This window comes from Trachinotus anak, unplaced genomic scaffold (genome assembly GCF_046630095.1).
Source record: "Trachinotus anak isolate AG129_WGS33_773 ecotype Australia unplaced genomic scaffold, CSIRO_AGI_Tana_v1 ptg000023l, whole genome shotgun sequence".
NCBI classification, from domain to species: domain Eukaryota; kingdom Metazoa; phylum Chordata; class Actinopteri; order Carangiformes; family Carangidae; genus Trachinotus; species Trachinotus anak.
Window position 1 is genome coordinate 7697501 of NW_027273874.1, and position 19840 is coordinate 7717340.

Sequence of the window (19840 nt, forward strand, 5' to 3'; positions counted from 1 at the left end):
CGCTTCACCTCGTCATCATCAGCGAAATCTAAACTGGTCGTCGGCGATTTCACTTCCCGGTCGTAACATTTCGTCTGTTTGGGTTAAAACCCTTCAGCGTGTTCCTCGAGCCGGACGTCCTGCATCGTTTTTAACTGTCCTCCCAGTGAAACAACACACTCCCACCGACACAGCCCCACTGTGCTGTTTTAATGCAGCCGTCTTCGGTCTGAATCGTCCCAATGACACCACGTTTGAAAGCAAGACAGTCAAAATACATCATGTTAATTTAGCGTGACTTAAAACTGTACATCAGTGCTGTGTCGACGAATCCTGCTCCCTTGGTCCGAATACATCGAAAACTGCTTCACGAAACATGAAAAATAATATAAATGTGTGTAAAAAGGTAATAAATGAAAGGAAATACTATAGAAGCTACAGACCTTCAACACTTCATGCTTCTGTATATATTTAAAGTTGTTCTAACAGTGATAGAAATGAAAATATATGCAAACAAGAAACACAAATAAAAGAAAATGTAATGATTCCCATTGAAGTGAATGGGAAAATGGTGTCAGACCTCACTGTAAATATGCACAAATAAATCCACTGAGTAAAACTGTGAAAGTTCAAGAAACAAAACAAAAGATCAAAAATCAAAAAGAGATCTAAGAGTGAAAAGTGAATAATTAATAGTTGATTAGGTCCAGACGTCGGGATTATTCTCATCTGGAGAGTGAAAATATATTAAACCACAAACACGTTGCAGCCTGTGGAGGGAAAAAAAAAAAAAGAGGTAGAAACGACAGAAACAGTGAGAGGGAAACCAAACCCAACAACAAAGACGAATATGAATCTCAAGATGACGGAGGATTGAAACAGGAAACCGACAAAAAGAAAGAGAAGAAGAAAAATAACGAGAAGAAAGAGAAGGAGGAGGAGAGAAGGATCAGCGGACTGATGGAGAGATAAAAGAGAGGAGGGAGAGGAAGATGAAAGATTTTAGCTAAAGAGGGTTGACCCCTCGCTCTACCCCACGTATTGACCGCAGCAGGCCTTGATAAACTGCACGGTGTGTGTGTGTGTGTGTGTGTGTGTGAGACCCCTGCACGTTCTGAGCTAAATCAATCTGTCAAACGCGTTACCGAGTCCGTGCTTATTCACCGCCATGCCTGTTTGTGCGTTCCTGTGTGTGTGTCTGTGTGTGTGTGTGACCGACCCTGACCGGCCATCAGAGCCAATGACGGAGTATTGATCAAGGCTCCGTCTCCATAGAAACGGCCATTTGGGACGACAGGCGAGGGTGCGTGTGTGTCAGAGTGGGAAGACTTACTTCAAGGTGGCTCATCAGATCATCGGGTGTGTGTGTGTGTGTGTGTGTGTGTGTGTGTGTGTGTGTGTGTGTGTGTGTGTGTGTGTGAGAAATGTCAGTTTGGTGTTTTCCATTCGTGGCATGTTTCTGTGTTTCCTGGCCAATTAAAAGGTCGTCAAAAAACAAAAATACATCAGCAAGGAAACATTTCGAAGCTGCCGCGCGTCTCATTTTAATTAACACCAATAAATCATTACCTCTTTAATTATCAGACATTATTATAATTACTGTAAACAAACAGCGGCAGGCCGTGCGCCTCTGGCCGTCTCTTTACTTGTGAAGCACTGTGACAGATTTTAAAGGGAAACCTGATCCTCATCCTGCACAGACGAGAGGAATCATCAAAACCTTTATCTAAAGTAGAACGTCGGTTTATATTTCCAGCCTGTGTTGTGTTTCTGCAGCTCAGACTATTGGTTCTATCGTTCATGAGAACACGACTCAACAAACCTACCGCTGAGGTCAGAGGTCACGACGGCGTTGGGCCAGTAGGTGGCAGCGAACATCAGACGATCAAACCTGTGAACGCGCTCACACTTTAGCCAGAGCTGCTACAACTTTATTCTGACTCCGAATCCGTAACGTCGCTCGTGTTTGTTGTGTTTACAGCCAACAGTTAAACGTTAGCATCGGGGTTTGTTTACGACTCCGAGGCCGTAAACACGATTTAATATTTACATGTGCAAACTCTGATGCTACCTGAGAAATTTAGAGGTTTTTATGAGGCTATCTTAAATTCTAGTGATGTAAGAATACTGATTAAAGCAGCTTTAAAGCTCATAAAGACATGGGAAGTACACATGGGAAATGCAGTTCACAATTGTAGTTTTAAAAAGTTGTAATATAGAATGGAAAGATAAAATAGTCAGAATGGAAAACAGTTTTTAAAAAGTGTTTATTCTTGTTATTATGATCGTCCAGTGATGCTGTGGATGTTCCCAGTGAATCGACCCAGACTCACATTATATCAGTACATCCAGCTGTGGTCTTTTGGGCCTTTTAGCAGCACTGGGTCCAACTCTGGGCTGGTGTCGGCTCCTTCTCAATTCTCGTTTGTGTTTTACATACGGGAAAATATGGCGAATGTTAAACACAAGCAGGAATATTGCCTAAATAAAAGAATCTAAAGTTGTCAGATTTTTTTTTTATTTAAAGCAGGAACCAACTGACTGAAACAGAAGTGTAAGTGTTTTCAGTTTTCTTTACTTTACTACTTTGTGGACGTGTTTTAGTCCGAATAGAAAGTGCTGAGATGCCATAAGCAGTCTTAAGAGTAAACCAGATATCAGGCCTTGTAGAAGTGCTGGTTGGATGTTGCGGTGGCTGCGGAAAGCCCCTCCCCCGACGCCCTTCTGACGTCAGCATTGGGCTGAGTGTGTACGACAGTTTTGTAACTGTCTGAAAACAATAATCTGAGCGACTGAGGAGAGATTGTCTGAAAATGTCGCTGCCGTCGTTGTCGTATTTAAACAATAATTTTACCGCCTGGTTCTTGTCTTTTTCCTGACCTGTTGCCCGCGCTCAGTCCGCCCGGTCTGGCTCTCACTGTGAGCGAAGTGCAAAGGGACCTGATGGACGCACAGGTAGCATCATGGACACGAGCCGCGCAGGTGTGTCGCTGCTGCTCTCCAATCAGAATCACATCCGCCAGGAGCTGAGATCTGTTTGCTCTGCGTGCTGCATCCTGGAGGAAATGAAAGCGACTGGCTCCACAGCGTGAATGTGGACGGATGTCAGGGGGTCAAAGGTCACCTTTTACCTCTGCTACCATCAAGTGCAGAGGAGCAGAGATGAGAGCCAGAGGAGGACAAATGGATTTGTTTCTATTTAAGGGTTTGAATGCAGTCAAGGTGAAGGGTTAACAAATGAATGTAGGTCAGTGGACTGGCTGTGAGTGTGAGTGTGTGTGTGTGTGTATAAGTGTGTGTGTGTGTGTGTGTGTGTGTGTGTGTGTGTGTGTGTGTGTGTGTGTATGTACTTATTTTGTCGCGTGTGTTTGATGTGTATGTGTGTGTGACCTGCTCTTTGTTCCTGTGCTCGGTGCAGTAAGGAGAGTGGACCGTTGACGAGGATTAATGCCCAACATATGGCAACCCTACGGGACACACACACACACACAGACACACACACACACACACTGCAATCATTACTCTGAACAAAGAACTGTAAAGCTAATGAGAAGGCGATATCATGTGTCCTTTCCACACACACACACACACACACACACACATGGCATGAATTCATGTGGATACACACACACACACTTTAATGTTGCTTATACATGGATGGATGCAGATGAACACACACACACACACACACCTGGTACTGTAACATGTATCCATTGTGGATGTATGGGAGATGAAAGGTAGCAGAGGTTTGTTGATGGAAAGGCTTTAAGGTTTGAATGCAAACACCTGTGTGTGTGTGTGTGTGTGTGTGTGTGTGTGTGTGTGTGTGTCTGTGCGTGTTTGTTTGTGTGTGTGTGTGTGTGTGTGTGTGTGTGTGTGTGTGTGTGTGTAAAAAGAGTAAGAGAGACAGATTAGTGTGATTATTGTATAGGTGTGTGTCTGAAAGAGGGAGAGGTGAAGCAGAGTTCAGAGGAAAAGTGAAGGTTCATGTTTTCATTTCTTCATGCTCCTCTGCCTCTCTCTCTCTCCCTCTCTCACTCAATGTGTGTGTGTGTGTGTGTGTGTGTGTGTCTGTCTTTTTCTCACGTACAGGATCACACCCCAAAACATTTTCAGACGTTTTCTCTCCACATCTTTTTTTACACACTCTCTCTTTTCTCTCTTTCCACCCTCCCTCCCTCTCTCGCTCCCAGAGGGATCTGACCGATATACTCACATGTTCCTGAACAGCCCGACATCCACTCTATTCTATTCTATTCTATTCTATTCTATTCTATTCTATTCTATTCTATTCTATCATTTCAAGTTTGGGAGAAAGATGTAAAATGACACATTACATAACCCACAAACAACAACCCAGACAGACGAATATAAATGGGATAAAACATCAGCACAACGTTGCCATATTATAAATATTTATTAGTAAATCTATGGATCATTAACACCACGTCCTTCGTTCCTATTTAAAATAATACAATGATTATTTAGAGGCTGATTTTGAATCATTTCCAAAGTTAATCATGAAGTTTGTGAGGGTTTAAAACCTTCCTGCTCCAGATTAAACAAACCAGATGGACGATCATCTCAAGTTTATAACCAGACATGGGTGTTGTTCCAAAGAGGTTCCTTCCAGAACATGTGACTGCAAACGTTAGTTTTAAAAGCTAAAAATAAAAACCGCTGTTAGCAGATTTAGCTTAGCTCTAGCTAGCTTGGTGGCTTCATGAGTTCAAACTTGACTTGTTCTTCCATAAAAACCTGTTAATATCCGGTAGTGGCTAAAAGTCAGCGTCCTCACCAGCAGACAGTTAGCACTGGTATTATTATACAGTAAAATAAGGAAAGTGTTGGATCAGATCAGATCATCTTTGGATGTTTACTGTCTCTGATAAAACACTTGAAATGAATGAATCAGACGTCAACAACATTTATTCATTTTCAAATGTGCGTCAGTGACAAAAAGAGCAATTTAGAGACATTGTGTGTGTGTTGTTGTCGGTTTTGGAAACTTCACCTTTTTGTACTTGTTTTATGTCCCATTCTGAACTATGTGTTGATTTAGGGTTCATTCTGTTCTATTCTATTCTATTCTATTCTATTCTATTCTATTCTATTCTATTCTATTCTCACCCAGTGACACTGTGCTGGTGTGTTGTAGAGGTTTTAGTTTTTTCTCTCTCTCTCTCTCTCTCTCTCTCTCTCTCTCTCTCTCTCTCTCTCTCTCTCTCTCTCTCTCTAGGTGTAAATGACTTTGGACGGCCATCTGTTACTTAGCCACCCTGCAGAGAGTTGGCCTGCATGCACACCTCCTGTGTGTGTGTGTGTGTGTGTGTGTGTGCCTTCCTTTATGTTTTGTTGCACGTGTGCAGTTACTGTATTCTTGTGTTTGAGTGTGTTTATTTATGCCTGTGTGCACATGCATAATACAGTAGGTCGTGTGTGTGTGTGTGTGTGTGTGTGTGTGTGTGTGTGTGTATTCAGACTCACTTGCACATGTAGAACATGTATTTGTGTGCTTGTGTGCTGTTTTACATCAGTGTTAGCATATTTAGCCCCGGTCAAAGCTAGTTTGTCCCTCATTTTGTATTTTAAAGTGATTCTTTGACAAATTTCTACAAATCTACACATGTATCTGATGTTTTACTTCAGTCTTAACATTATTCAGTTCAGTAAAAGTCGTCTTATGGCAAATATTCTGACAAATAAAGGACTGAAACAAGAGAGGCATCGGACTGTGGGTGGAAGTCCCTAAAAAGTCTCTAAATGTTTCAAATATTTGGATTTTTCATATTTTATTAATTGAGTTTGCTGCTCACTTATATTTCCCTTGAATTCCCTACAATATTCTGCCTAAAAAATTCCAAATTATTAGTTTGTTTGACCTAAAAGTGGTCTGACTTAGGTGTACAGAGTATTAAAATATTCAAACCAGCTTTAAGAAAATTGCATTTTCTCTTTAATCATAGATAAACTGACCCCAGGCTGTTAAAACTTCCAAATCCCCACAAGTTTTATTGTGAAGCAGCTGATTGCTAATACAAAATAAAAGCAGGAACAACTAGCAAAGATAATCATTGAAAGTATTTGGATGCTCAGACTATTATCAGTGTTTTCCAGAGTCTCTCAACACATTTATTGCATCAAATATTAGTTTCCACGTCTTGCGTCAGTGTTTTTCTGCGTGGTTTCTGAGGTCGTGTCCGAGCCCAACAGGCTGATAAAAATCGAGCTCTTTCTGTCTTTAAGTGGTGGATATTTTAGGATGTGGCAGCTGCTGCTGTTCCTGCTGGTTGTAGGACTTCGAGGTGTGAAAATGTCACAGAGAAAAGATGATTCGTGCTCGTCGCATCATTTCCCCAGAGACAGTGACCATGAGAGCGAGCGGTTAGTGACCTACGACCTGAAAAACAAGCTTCAGGTGTGGAAATCAGATGCGAGGAAAGTTTCAAACACACAGAATCAACGTTTTATTGAAAGTATTTAGATGGACATTCATGTGAGCTGATACTCGTAGGCAACAAGCAAGCTTCAGTTTCCTTTTAGCCATCTTCTATAACCACCACCTACACAGCAGGACACAACTTTATTCTGCCCTCTGAACATTACATGTGCATCCCTAAAGACTGTCCCCCTGTAAACAATGGCAGGTGGGAACCAAAAGTGCTCCACTCTGAACACGGTTGGAAATAAGCAACTTAAATGTTACACCTACAAAATATATAAGTGCTGCAACTGATAATGAATTTATATAATAGACTAATGAAATAATATGAATTAATAATGTAATAAAATTAGATAATATTGCATCACTTAGTAAACAACACAAATTAAAATGGTACACTTACAACTGAAATAATCCAAATGTGAAACTAAAGTTACATAAGTGAACTGGATGGACATCATAGGAAAGGTCAACTTTATAATTCCAAATATAATAAAAAGGTTCCTTGTTTAAGTGTTAATGGTTAGATTTGGAATATTTTGAGGTTAGTTTGCAGTTTCAAGAAATCACTTTCAGCATTTGTCATCATTTGTGGATTTTTTATAAATTACATCACTGCTCTGTGAAAACTAAAAACATGAGAATAAAATGATCAGAAACTGATATTTTCAGCCCTAATCGGCCTATAAATGGTAACAAGTAGTATTATTGTGAAAATGATTAATTTGCTTCAACAAAATAAAAATGTTTCTGTGTTGTTTTGTATGATTGTGTATCTAGAGAGGGAGGGATACACACAGCCAGGATCAACAGTTCAGATCACTTCGTCTCTGTGCTCGACGCTGTGAATCTAATTGTGTCACAGTAATTAATCTCTGTCTATCTCTCCCTCTCTCTCTCCCTCTCTCTCCCCCTCCAGCTCTCGCCCAGGCCGTCCTCCGAAGCGTTGTTCTGGTGCAGGGATCCAGGAAAGCCCCAGGCTGCTGCACCCGGGCCTCCCCGGCCTGCTGTCCCCCAACCTGCTGTCACACACCGGTGAGAGAGAGAGAGAGAGAGAGAGAGTGATTGTGTCATTGTGCCTGTTTTCACTTTTTTCTCTTCCTCCATCTTCCTGACTCTCAGGTCTTTCTTCCTCTTCGCTCTCTCCGTGGAGATCGGTGTAATGTCCACTGGGGATTCACTTTTCTAACTGTGCTCACAGCGATGAGCTTCACGGGCAGCAGGGAATTGTGGGTGGGCTCTTTCTGCCCTGGGCGCTGCCTCTCAGGCTGCATACATGCTGCCTAATCACTAATGTGATTGGTGGAAGTTGTTGGGGAGAAGATCTAAAGACACTTCTTGTTATTCTTTTGATTGATTATATATTGATTTGCAGTTGACTGTGTGAAACAGAAACCTGCTCCCGCACCGTCCCTGAACGCACCGTCCCGTCTCTTAGTTCCTGTAGCTGGATCCGTTCTGGGCTGAGCTGATATTTGCTGAGCGATAAAGTAGAATTAATGTTATTTCCACTGTGTTTTTATTACTCTAGCTTCTATTGTTTCTGCAGCTGGTGCACAGACCTGCATTAACGTTAGTTAGTGATGAAGTATGTGGTGATGTCAACATAATTTCTAACAGATTTCTTCATGTGCACCAAAAAAAAAAAAAAAAAAAACAGCCTTTAATTCATGATACAAAGAGTGAAAAGTGTCCTGTCAATCTTATTTGTTCTTCTGTGGGTGAAAAACCAGCCCGCAGGTCGTCTGTCAGCAGGTCACTATGACCCATCCTTAGGTTCTGTTGCTAGGCGACACATAGTGGTCGTAGCAATGATGACAGGAGCGAAGGGAAAAGTGCGGTGACGTAGTTTACAGAGCGACATAGCTCGTTGCTATCGTTGTAACCATGACAACAGAGATCGTCCAATGCTGAGGGAGTACTTATTTTAACCTAGATCACCATCTTTACTTAAACCTGACCAAGACATGAGAGTTACCATAGTAACGGTCGTGGCCGCACCTCACTACAGAAAGTTTGTTTATTATTGTAACCATGGTAACCGAGGTCGGGCACACCTGCTCCTTTTGCTGCAGGACCAAACCTGTCCACCGGGACGAGGTGGCAGCGCTCGCTCTTTTCTTCTTCATCCCTCCGTCCATTCTCCTCTCTCAATCTGTTTCATTTCCTTTTTTCCTCTCCTCCACTCATCCTTTCATCCTACATCCTCACCTTTTCTAGTTCCTTCAGTCCTTCCTTATACTTCCTCTCATCCCTCCTTCTTCTCTCCTGACCTGCCTTCTTTTCTCATTCAGCCTTTCTTGCCCCCCCTTCCTCTTTTCCCCTCATTCAGTCCATCCATCTTCTTAGCAACTGTTCATTCTCTCTTTCCCATCTCTCCCTCTGTCCATCCCTCCATCCCCATCCCCTCTCAGTCATCTACAAGCAAAAGAGATTAAAAAGAGGAAAAGAGACAGAAAGTGAAAATGGAGGGAACGAAAAAACGGTGAGAGGGGAAAATGGAGAGACGAAAGGAGGGATGTCGCCAGAGGAGATGATGAAACCTAAAAACGAGTGCCAAAGAGAGAGGGAGGGAGAGATGCTGAGGGAAAAGATGGTGGGAAGGAAGGAGAGGAGAGAAATGGACCAAGGAGGAGACAAATGATCTAGAAGTGTGACAGCGACGGAGGGATGAAAAAAAAACAGAAAAATGAATGAATGGTGGATGGAAAGAAAGAAAAAGAGAGAGATGTCATTTAGGGAAGAAGAAGAAGAGGAGGAAAAGACCTGCAGAGAAAGAGAAAGAGAGAGAGGGTGAACGAGTGCAGACTGCATGGTGGTGTGATGAATGACACGTCTCTGGGGTCCCACTCCTCCATCTGTCCATCCCTCCCTCCTCTCTCCCTCCCTCCCTCTTTTCTTCCCTCCTTCTTCTCGACTCATCTCTCTTCCTCCTTTCTGTGCTCTATCATCCCCACTTCTGTCTCTCCTTGTCTCCTTTTTTCTTCCCTCTTTCCTTGCCTCCTTGTCTCCCTCCTTTCTCTTCTTCCCTCCTTCTTCCTTGATTCATCTCTTTCTTTTCTTTGCTCTGTCGTTCGTGAGTTAATCCTTCCTTCATTCTTCTTTTCCTTTCTCCCTCCCTTCTCTCCTTCCTTCCTTGACTAATTCTTTCCTTATTTCCTTAACTCCTAATTTTCTCTCATTTCTACTTTCCCTCTTTCCGTCCTTCCTTCCTCTCCTCTTCTTTATTTCCTAATTTCTCCTAATTTCCTCTCCTCCCTCCTTTCCTCCGTCCTCATGTCACTTTGCCTCCTTTCCTATGTCCTTCTATCCTCTATCCTTCCTTTTCTTTCTCCTTCTTACCTCCTATCTCCTCCCTCTTTGACTCATTTATTCCTCTTTTCCTTTCTTCCTTCTCTCCTTGTTCCTTACCTCTCATTTATTTCTGAAATCTCACTTTCCTCTCCTGCCTCCTTTTCTTCCCTCCTTCCCTTTCTCCTTACCTCTGTTCTTTTCATCTTCCTTGTCTTCTTCCTTTTCTGCTTGTATCCCATGTGCTTCCTTCCTTCCTTCCTTCCTTCCCTCTTCCGCTGTCTTTTTTTTCCTCCTTCCCTCTCCTCCATTCCTAACTTGTCTTCTGTCACCTTACTCTCTCTCCTCTTCCTCCTTCTTCTCCTCCTCCCTTTGCTGTGGTCCATCATTTCCTTTTTCCTCTTCCATACCTCCTTCCTTCCTTCTTTCTCTCTTTCCTGTCTTTGATTTCCAACTTTTCACGTCATCTCTCTTCATTTCCTTCCTTTCTTTTCTTCGTCCCTTTGCCCTCCCTTCATCCTTCCCTTCATGTTTACTTCACTTCTCTCCTTCTTCCCTTCTTTTCCACTTCCTTCTCTTCCTTTCATCTCTAACCTCCCTGCTCCCTCTCTAAACTTCATCTCATCTTTCCTTTCCTTGCCTCCTTCTTCATCCCTCCTTCAATTATTTCTCACTTCTTCTCCATCTTTCCCACTTCTCCCTCCACCCTTCTTTCACTTCTCATTCCCTCCATCCAACCCTCCATCCATCCCTCCTTCCTTCCTTCCTTCCCTCCCTCTGTACCCTTGACAGTGACTGTTTACCTCCCTCTCTCTCCAGGATAAATAAAACATGGTTGTGTTTAGTGACATATGGACACAGCTCACTGTGGCATACTAATGACACACACACACACACACACACACACACACACACACACACACACACACACACACACACCAAATTACACATCAGGTGTGTGTGTGTGTGTGTGTGTGTGTGTGTGTGTGTGTGTGTGTGTGTGTACGCACAGAAATGTGTGTGTTTGTTGAACATTAGTGGAACCCAGAGAAAACATTTGCTCACTTATGATCGCCCATTAGCCGACACACACACACACACACACACACACACACACACAGTACATATATACAACATACACACACACAAATACACACACACACACACACACACTTGGCAGTCTTCGGATGTCGCACACATGCAGAGTTGGTCGCCTTAGCGGCCCTGCGTCCATGGAGACGCCACGTTGCCGGGGGAGACGGGCTGTTGTTTACGACCTCGCGGGCGCCACGACGATGGGGGGCATTGGCCAATCACAGATGGACATTTATCACACTGTTAGAAAACAGAGAGCGAGAGAAGGAGAGAAAGAGTTTGAGGAGAAGAAGGAAGAGGAGTGAAGGATGAACGGAGGAGAGGAGAGAGGGATGAAATGAAAAGAGAGAGAAGGACAGAGAGACAGAGGAGAAGACGACAAGTATGAGGAGGGAAAACTAGAGGAAAGAGGTGGAAAAAGATGGAAGGAGGAAGAAAAGAGGCAGTGTTTAGAAAAGGAAGAAAGGTGGAGGAAGAAGTGAAGGAAAAGATAAAGGGGGTGAAAAAAGAAGGGAAGATGAAGGAAAGGAAGCAAAATACATAGGAATTCAACTCATTTCCTTCCTCCTCTTACTTCTCTCCTTCTTCCCTTTCCTTGTCTCCTCTTTCCTAAACTCATCTCTCTCCATCTCTCCTATTCTGGTACTTCCTTCCCTCCTTCCTTTCCTCTCCTCTGTCTCTCCTATCTCCCTCCTCCTTCCCCTTTTTCCTCACTTCCTACATCAGTGTTACCTCACTTCCTTGTTTCCTTTATTCCTCATCTTCTCTTCCCTTTTCTCTCCTTTATTTTTCTACTTCCTTCCTCTGATCACTCCTCATTTCCTTCCTACTTTTCCTTCCTTTTCCCTTTTCAACCTCCCTTGCCTCCTTTTTTATCTCCTCCCATCCTCCCCCCTTCCTTTCTACCCATCCTAATACGTCCTTCCTCTTTTTTTTTCCTGTTTTCTCCCCTCGCTCTTTTGAAAGAGGGAAAAAGGGGGAAAAACTTCAAACAAAGATGGAAGAAGAACAGAGACAGGAAGTTAGTATCAAAGAGAAGATGGAGGTGTTGTAGGGAGATGAGAGGAGGAGCGAGGAAGATAAAAGATGGATGGAGCAAGAATTGTGGAAGGACGGATAAAAAGGGGTGGAAAGACGACAAAAGATGGAAGAAGAAAGTGTGGGGAAGGAAAGGAAGTAGAGAGAGAAATGAGATAATACAGGAGTAAAAAATGAAGATGACGGAAAAACGAGAAAAAAGATGATGGTGCAGAAGAAGGAAAGGAGGGAAGGAAAGAAGAAAAAAGGATGAAACAGAGAGAGGTGGGAGAAAGAGCGAGGGAGGAAGCACAAACGACAACAAGAGTGATATCAGTTTAATTGGCCTCATCTTCCTTAACAAAGAAGCTGTGATGATAAGCGTGGGAGTGTGTGTGTGTGTGTGTGTGTGTGTGTGTGTGTGTGTGGAAACCTATGCAGGGTGCTGCGGCACTCATTTGACTTGTTAATTCACTTCAAAAACAGCTCAATGGTTCGCCTTGTCTTCTAACACACACACACATATACACACTTCACACACACACTTCACATAAACACACACACACACACACTCGGCTACAAACACTTTATACGCACGCACACGCACACACTTCTTCGAAAACACATCGAGTACATAAACACATATTTTGGCACAAATATACACATTTTGCAGCGACAAACACAAACACATCTGGCATATGAACACACACACACACACACACACACACATTTAATTCACTTGTTCATGCACACACTTACACACACTTTGACACACACACACACACACACACGAGTACTCTGTGTAGGTTACAGATGAAGTGCTTTCAATCTTGTCTTGAAAAGAATACACTCATCTGAGGACTCTTATGTGCACCTGCAGGGAGAGAGGAGGGGAGATCGAGGGAGAGATGAAGGGGGGAGAGAGAGAGGGAGGGAGGGAGGAGGGCTGAGGAGGACTAAAGTGACATTAAGTCTTTCATCCCCCCCCCCCCCCCCCCCCCCCCCCCCCCGCATCACGTGTTGCAGCTAGCGCCCCCACAGGTTGAGTTTGTCATTACTTTAAATTTGTGAAAACTGTGTTGAAGCTCTTCAGCTGCTTTATAAATGCATAGCTGTAAAGAAATGTGTGTGATGTGATTTTATTCTACTGTCTGTGGTGGAATAAACAGAAGAGGAAAAGGGAGGGGAACTGTTTGTTAGCATTAGCGGTGATAGCCTCTGTGCCTAAACACACCAACAAAAAGAGCAACAACAACATGATTCCTGAAAATAACAACTGAATGAAAAGATCTCTGATTATAAACATCAAGTGCTTTATAAATATATTTTATTATTATCAGCAACAGTCAAAGTCGAAGTTTGGCCTGGTCGTCAATAAAACACTCTGAACCTCTCGTATTTTTTTCAGCCCTCAAATAATTACTTCTAATAAAAGTTGATGTTGTTTATCAAATTGATGTCGACCACTTTGGTGATTTGATGATTCAAATCACAGAATCACAACCTTTATTCTGCTGCTTTCTCACAATGAACAAAACCCTTTGCACGTTCTTGAGCCACCAGTTAAACGAATAATGAACTTTTCAGCGTACAGAACTGTAAGTGTTTCTCTTTTTATCTGTAGAGTATTTCCAGTAACGTGCACTAAAGTCACTTTAACTTTGTGTTACTGCCTTGCTTGACCCATTGGCTTTAACTTTGGTCATTGACTTTAAGCGATCAAACCTATTACCATTGACTTTGACACTGCATTAGCTGAGAACACTCACTGTAACTGTTTACAGTAATGACTAATTAATCATTGAGCTGAACTATCAACTAGAACCACAACTATTGACTTTAATGTGACAATAAATACAGACCCTAACCAGATTAACTCAACTGAACTTGTAACCACTGACACTGACCTTTACCATTATTGCTTCGAGTGTTAGGTCACCGACCTCTGAACTCCGGTTGCTCTTCCAGTTCTTAGTGGTTCTGATGAACAAATGCAATGTTCAGTCTTAAAGTCAAAGACTTTGCAGAAACAATAACTTTAAAGTCAGTGTCTGTGTCTATTAGAGATGACACAAAATGGCCGCAGCAAATGGTCGTCTTGGACATCCAGTGAAAGCTAGAGATGGGCGACCTAAGTGCCGGAGCGCGGAGCTGAAATCTATTTGACTCAGCACAAGAGCAATCGACTGCATTTGTAAATTGGCACTCCGAGTGCTCACAGGAAGAAAGAAGAAAAACAACAAAAAAAAAGCCAGAACAGTGTGTTTCTAAATTCAGAACACAAAGAGCAATTCCTCTGTTTTCCTGTTTGTTTTATTCAAAGTGTCACTCCGTCTCTGAGAGCGCGTTCGGAGCACTTCGTCAGAGATGTAGGTGCAGTGGATTAAATATTTACGACCTCAGCCAAATGGGGTGGGTTTCACGCGAGCTCAGGAAGGGGGGTTTAGGAGTCTCGAAGATCACCCAACAGCCTCCACCAGAAAACTCAAAGCTCTTAAAGACCATCCTGATGCACTGTACTGTGGAAGGACTCAGGTCTCATTTAGAGTATCGCCTGCCATGTGGTGGATGCTTTTACTGAGAAAGACCTTACAGTAGCAGCAGACATATGTTTTTTTACGACGGCTGGTGTTAATGACTAAGTCTAACTCTTGTCGTGAGAATGCAATGTTTTAAAGAATTCACTTCAAAATTGACAATTTCTCAGATGGATCTGCTCTGTGTGTTTGTTACCTGAGTGCCAGGAAGACGTCATTTAACCGACCAAGTTGGAGAAAATTTGATTATTTGTTTTCATTTTATCTTAATACTTATTTCCTGAGAAAAAACTGTGTGGGTTGGACTGTGATGTTTATATTTATGAAGGCAGAGCTCATCTATACACTTTTTATTTAACCTTTTTATTCAACCCGTGAGAGATATTGCTCTGCTCATATTAACTTTCTGCTTCTTCTTCCTTGGTTTATTAATCAAAGACGACATATTAGTTTTATATATTACAGTTTCAGTCACAGAAAATTCTTTTACATTATGTCCAAAGTGATGATTGATTGGGCCAAACTAAGTTTGCAATCACGTCAGCACTGGTGGGAAAAATCTTCTTGAGTTAATATCTTAGTTCAGGTCGAGTTTGTCATGTTACGCTGACGATTCACTGCTTTTCCATCATAATCCTGCCTGTCCTCACTTTTCTTGTCACTCCTTTTATCTGTCTTCTCCTTGTTTCCTTTCTTCCATCCTACAGAAAGCATTACAATGCGTGGGAAAGAAAAGGATCAACCAATCCTGAATTGATTTTTCCCTGGAATTGGGCTGTTTGAATTGGTCAAAAGTTTTTCAAATCAGTGTTTTCATGATTTGCTAGTTTTGCAGTTCTGGCGTTATGTTGCGCTGACGATTCACTTCTGTTCGGTCATAATCCTACCTGTCCTTATTTTTCTTTTCCCTCCTCCTCTCTGTCTTCCCCTTGTCTCTTTTCTCTCTTTCGTCCTTCGGAAAGCATTAGGATGCACGGGAAGGAAAAGAGATGGGTAAACAACGTATGGACAACCCACAGGGGACCAGTGAAACACACACACACACACAAACACACAGAGGAATATATATATTCTCTCTCATACACGCGCACACACTGGTTCTATATGGCGTGCGTGTCTTTGAAGCAGTCTGTCAATCAATCACACACTAATTCCCAAGGTTCCGTGGTCGCCATTAGCGACGGGGGTCGATGCTCGGTAACCGTGGACACAGCGGACAGCCATCGATCTGAGAGAGGAGGAGAGAGAGAACTGTGTGTGTGTGTGTGTTTGATAGTCAGGATGGAGAACAGTATTGTGGCTCTGCCCTCACTATTGATTGTCTTCTGGTTGCATTGAGGCGAAGCGGGCGTTCTGACTCCGTGTCCGAGTGTGTGTGTGTGTGTGTCTGTGATCCATGTTCTGCGTGTTTTCTTGTCGTGTCTGTGTCCGTGCACACATGTGTGTGCACGTCCAGGCACATGATCGAGTGTATATCAGTGTGTATGTCCACCCAGAGAATGTGAGTGTCGGGCTGTTTCCTGTGTGTGTGTGTGTGTGTGTGTGTGTGTTAAGACGTTCCTCGGTGGAGTAATAAATTTGAGAATGCAGTCCTGACCCCACAGAGGGAGAGCGACTCTATTTTCTGTTTACTCATACTCATTTTCTACAAACCACCATGAGGTTGACAATTGGGGTTTTGGGTGAACTATCTTTAACTATTGGATGGATTCCAGTGAAATTTAGGACACACACTGCAGCAGCCAGTTTAGCTCGAGGTTACGCTTGTGGTGTCTCCTTCCTGTTTGTTACGTTAAGCTGGAGTTGAGATTTGTTCTCACACACTGACATACTTCCCTGACAGAGATCCTCTTTGTACTGCGTTGCTGTGGGACGTGTTGCCCATGTTCTGCTGCTCATGTATGACCAGGCGTTGTCTGGTCGATGTAAAGTACCTGAGTGAATCCCCCGACTCCCGCTTCTGCCGACTCTCTGAGCTAACCAGCTAATCTGGAGTCAATCCTAAGTAAACTGGCTGCAAGTTGCTACTTCTCCGTCGTTCATGTTCCCCTCAGGATGAATTGTAAATAATGTTGCAATCCTTAAAACTACTGACGTTCCCATCAGCCTCAGCTGTAATTTGTATTTAGTGCTAATTAGCAAATCTTAGCATGCTAACATGGTATAAACTAATGGTACTTTTTGGTGAAAGTCTTTTATTTAAATGTGTCTGATTATTTTTTCAAAAGTGTAACTTTCTTCCAGACTTTGTGGTTAAAGTGTAAATATAAGTTTCACTTTACGTTCTGAATGTAAACAGTTACCATCATGATAGAGCTCAAACAAACTCAGAAAATGAATCGGCAGCAGAAATACATCTTTAAGTCACTTTGTGTGAATATTTTCTGTTTTTTATCATTAACAGAACATAACACAAGATTGATTAACCTAGAAAACAATTGATAAGCCATTATTTGTCATATACTTAAAATCTTATACTTACTTTCTTTTTATACACAAAACAAATAGGTTTTACATAAAAGGCCTGTTGTTATTTTCCCCTCTTTCATTTTTATCTATTTGACCTCTTTCCCTTCATCCATCCCATTGCTTCATGTCACTCATTCTTCTTTCTTCTTCTGTCTTTTCCATTTCCAAACTCCCGCTCTCTCGCTCTTTTGCGTTCTCTTCTCTCCTTTCCATCTTTATATCCTACTGCCTCCTCTTTTCCTCCCCTTTCCTTCTCTCACATCAATCCTACATCTTTCTTTCCCTTGTTTTATCTCAGCTTCCTATGTCTTCTCTTCATCTTCTCTCCGTCTTTAACATATTTTTTTTTCCTATTATTTACATCAGATTGATAGAATTTTCTATAACCTTCAGTCGGTCTCTCTTCATTTTTGGCCTCCTTTCCTCCATCATCTTTCTCAGTTTCATCCTCCTCCTCCTCTCTCAGCAGGACGACAGACAATACGTCTGGTCACTCTGCCTCGGGCTCTTTGACTGGACCTCTCTCTCTCTTTTCTCTCCTTCTGTCTTTCTTTCTCTTCTTTCTCTCCTTTCTTTCTCTCTCAGTATCTTTCCTCACTAAGTGCACTTGTGAAACAGATTGATATACTGCATTATGAATCAGTCACTGGTGGATTCTGGAGGAGTTGGAGTTAGATCCATTGTCAGGACATTTCAGTGTTAAACAATCAGGTTTCAGAATCACAACTAAATCACTTTCTCACTAATAAATACGAGTAACAGAATAGAAACACATTTTTCTACTTAATAAGATCGACACAGTTAAATACACATGTAACCTGTGAAATGAATTAGTTGTGTTTTCTTCTTTAAACCACCAGTGTTTTCTCTGGTAAAGGAGATTCCTTTAAACAAGGCTGAATAATGTGCAACAAAAATCTAATTGTGATTATTTTGGCAGATAAAATGAGTCATGATTTCAGTTTGAGTGATAATTTTCACATTTTAATTTAACAAAAGAAAAAAAAATGTAAATGATGATAATGTGAGTTTTGTTGAGTCTTGTACCAAACGAAAGTGTTTTTTTACATCTGGAGAATGTGATTTGTAGTCAGGGAGCACCACAATGCTTCAGGCACCGTCTGATGACATATATTTTACCTTCATCAAAAAACTGGATGTTGCACTTTTGCGATTTTGCGCAGCTCCAGCAGAAATCAGTTGTAAACAAGAGACAGATCATCAGCTTTTCAGTTGATGTAGAAAACTTGTGATCAAAAAGGTTTTTATTTGCACATCCACCTGTTACAGAGCCATGTTTCTGAGCCGTATTCACTCTCTTTTAGCTCTATTTTTGGTCAGGAAGTAGATCTGAAGAGATGAAGAGATGATTTCATGGCGTCTTTAATGACCAACTAACAATCTGCAGCTTTCCTTCTGTAACAGATCTTTAGTTTGGTTCTTTTGTGGTTCGTCCTGAGAAACATCACATAATGAGGAAAGACACCTGAGTTCAGAGGTCGCCTGCTGTCTAATCATTTCTCTAAAGTTTCCTGGAAAAACCTGAAAAGTTTAGAAATAACTGATCTTATTTTTTTTATTGTAGAAACGTGTTGAAGTGTCAGTTTTTAACCAGCCAATAATAACCCGTCCGTCCGTCCGTCCGGCTTTAAAGTAAATTTCAAACAGCTCCTCCCTCGATCTTGTTTTCTTTATAGCTTCCAGACAACTGTACTGTGTGTGTGTGTGTGTGTGTGTGTGTGTGTGTGTGTGTATGTAATGGACATTCCTGCAAGGCCGTCAACCGTGACAGGGGCAAAACCAACTGACCTATACACACACACACACACATACACACACACACACAGATACAAGAATGCACCAATAAGCATGCATGCATTCCCTCACACACACACACACATTTATACATGAAAACAAACTGTACATACACACTCAATGCAATGCAAAAACTCATGCACATTTACACACATAATAGTGTATTTACAATAAAGTGTGCGCATACACACACACACACACACACACACACACACACACACACACACACACACACACACACACACACACACACACACACACAGGGTCATCTCTCTCACTCTGCTGGTTGTTGTGTATAGAAGTCAGTTCCAGGTCAGTGCACAGAGCCAGGGATCTTAGTTCATACAAAAGAGTGTGTGTGTGTGTGTGTGTGTGTGTGTGTGTGTGTGTGTGTTTGTGCGCGCGCGCCTGGTTACTCTGCATGTGTGTGTATCAGTGAATATACATCAGCCTCGAGGCGTCTGAAACAGCACTCACACCCCGAAACACTTCAACAAAACACTCGCACTGAAAAGACAAATTTGACGGTGACAGCTGTTTGTGTGTCGCAGCTCACTGCAAAGCATCATGGGTAAAGGCAGGCAGGCACCTGGGCAGTCCAGTGTGGAGTTGACGAGAGCTGTGATTGGTTAGAAATGTCACAGGTGATGATTTCAGGGCAGCTGATGGAATCAATTTAAATATTGATCATCAGTTGTGGGTGTCTCAGAGAGTGTGTCCTGCTGAAGATGTGTCATAATGATGGTGATGATGATGAAGATAACAGTGATGTCTGTGTGTGTGTGTGTGTGTGTGTGTGTGTGTGTGTGTGATCACAGGCCTGACAGCAGCAGCCATGGCCGAGCTCCAGAAGCTTCAAAAGATGAAGATGATGATGAGTCTGCAGAACGGCAACGAGTCGGACAACGACGACTTACACTCCAACACAGGTAACACACACACACACACACACACACACACACACACACACACACCTGTGTCAGGAGCTTCAGTTACTTTTTATTCATCTATTTTTCTTCTCTCATCGTCTCTTCCCTGAGATCAGTTTCAACATTTGCTCTACGTGGCAACGTATGGACACGTGACACAGACCTCGATTACATGAACATTAGTGTGTGTGTATGTGTGTGTGTGTGTGTGTGTGTGTGTGTGTGTGTGTGTCTTACATAAGGCTGCTCAGGTTTCGGGAATACTC

The 19840-nt window shown here is 42.3% G+C and overlaps 1 protein-coding gene across 1 annotated transcript in view; it reads left to right on the forward strand.

The window, feature by feature from the left end:
- LOC139606676 (dachshund homolog 2-like) overlaps positions 1 to 19840 on the forward strand; it is an 86694-nt gene that overhangs the window by 41979 nt on the left and 24875 nt on the right. Inside the window, exons 2-3 of the mRNA XM_071458946.1 lie at positions 7341 to 7456; positions 19464 to 19574. Of these exons, the coding sequence (XP_071315047.1) occupies positions 7341 to 7456; positions 19464 to 19574 (227 nt within the window). The remainder of the gene's footprint in view (positions 1 to 7340; positions 7457 to 19463; positions 19575 to 19840) is intronic.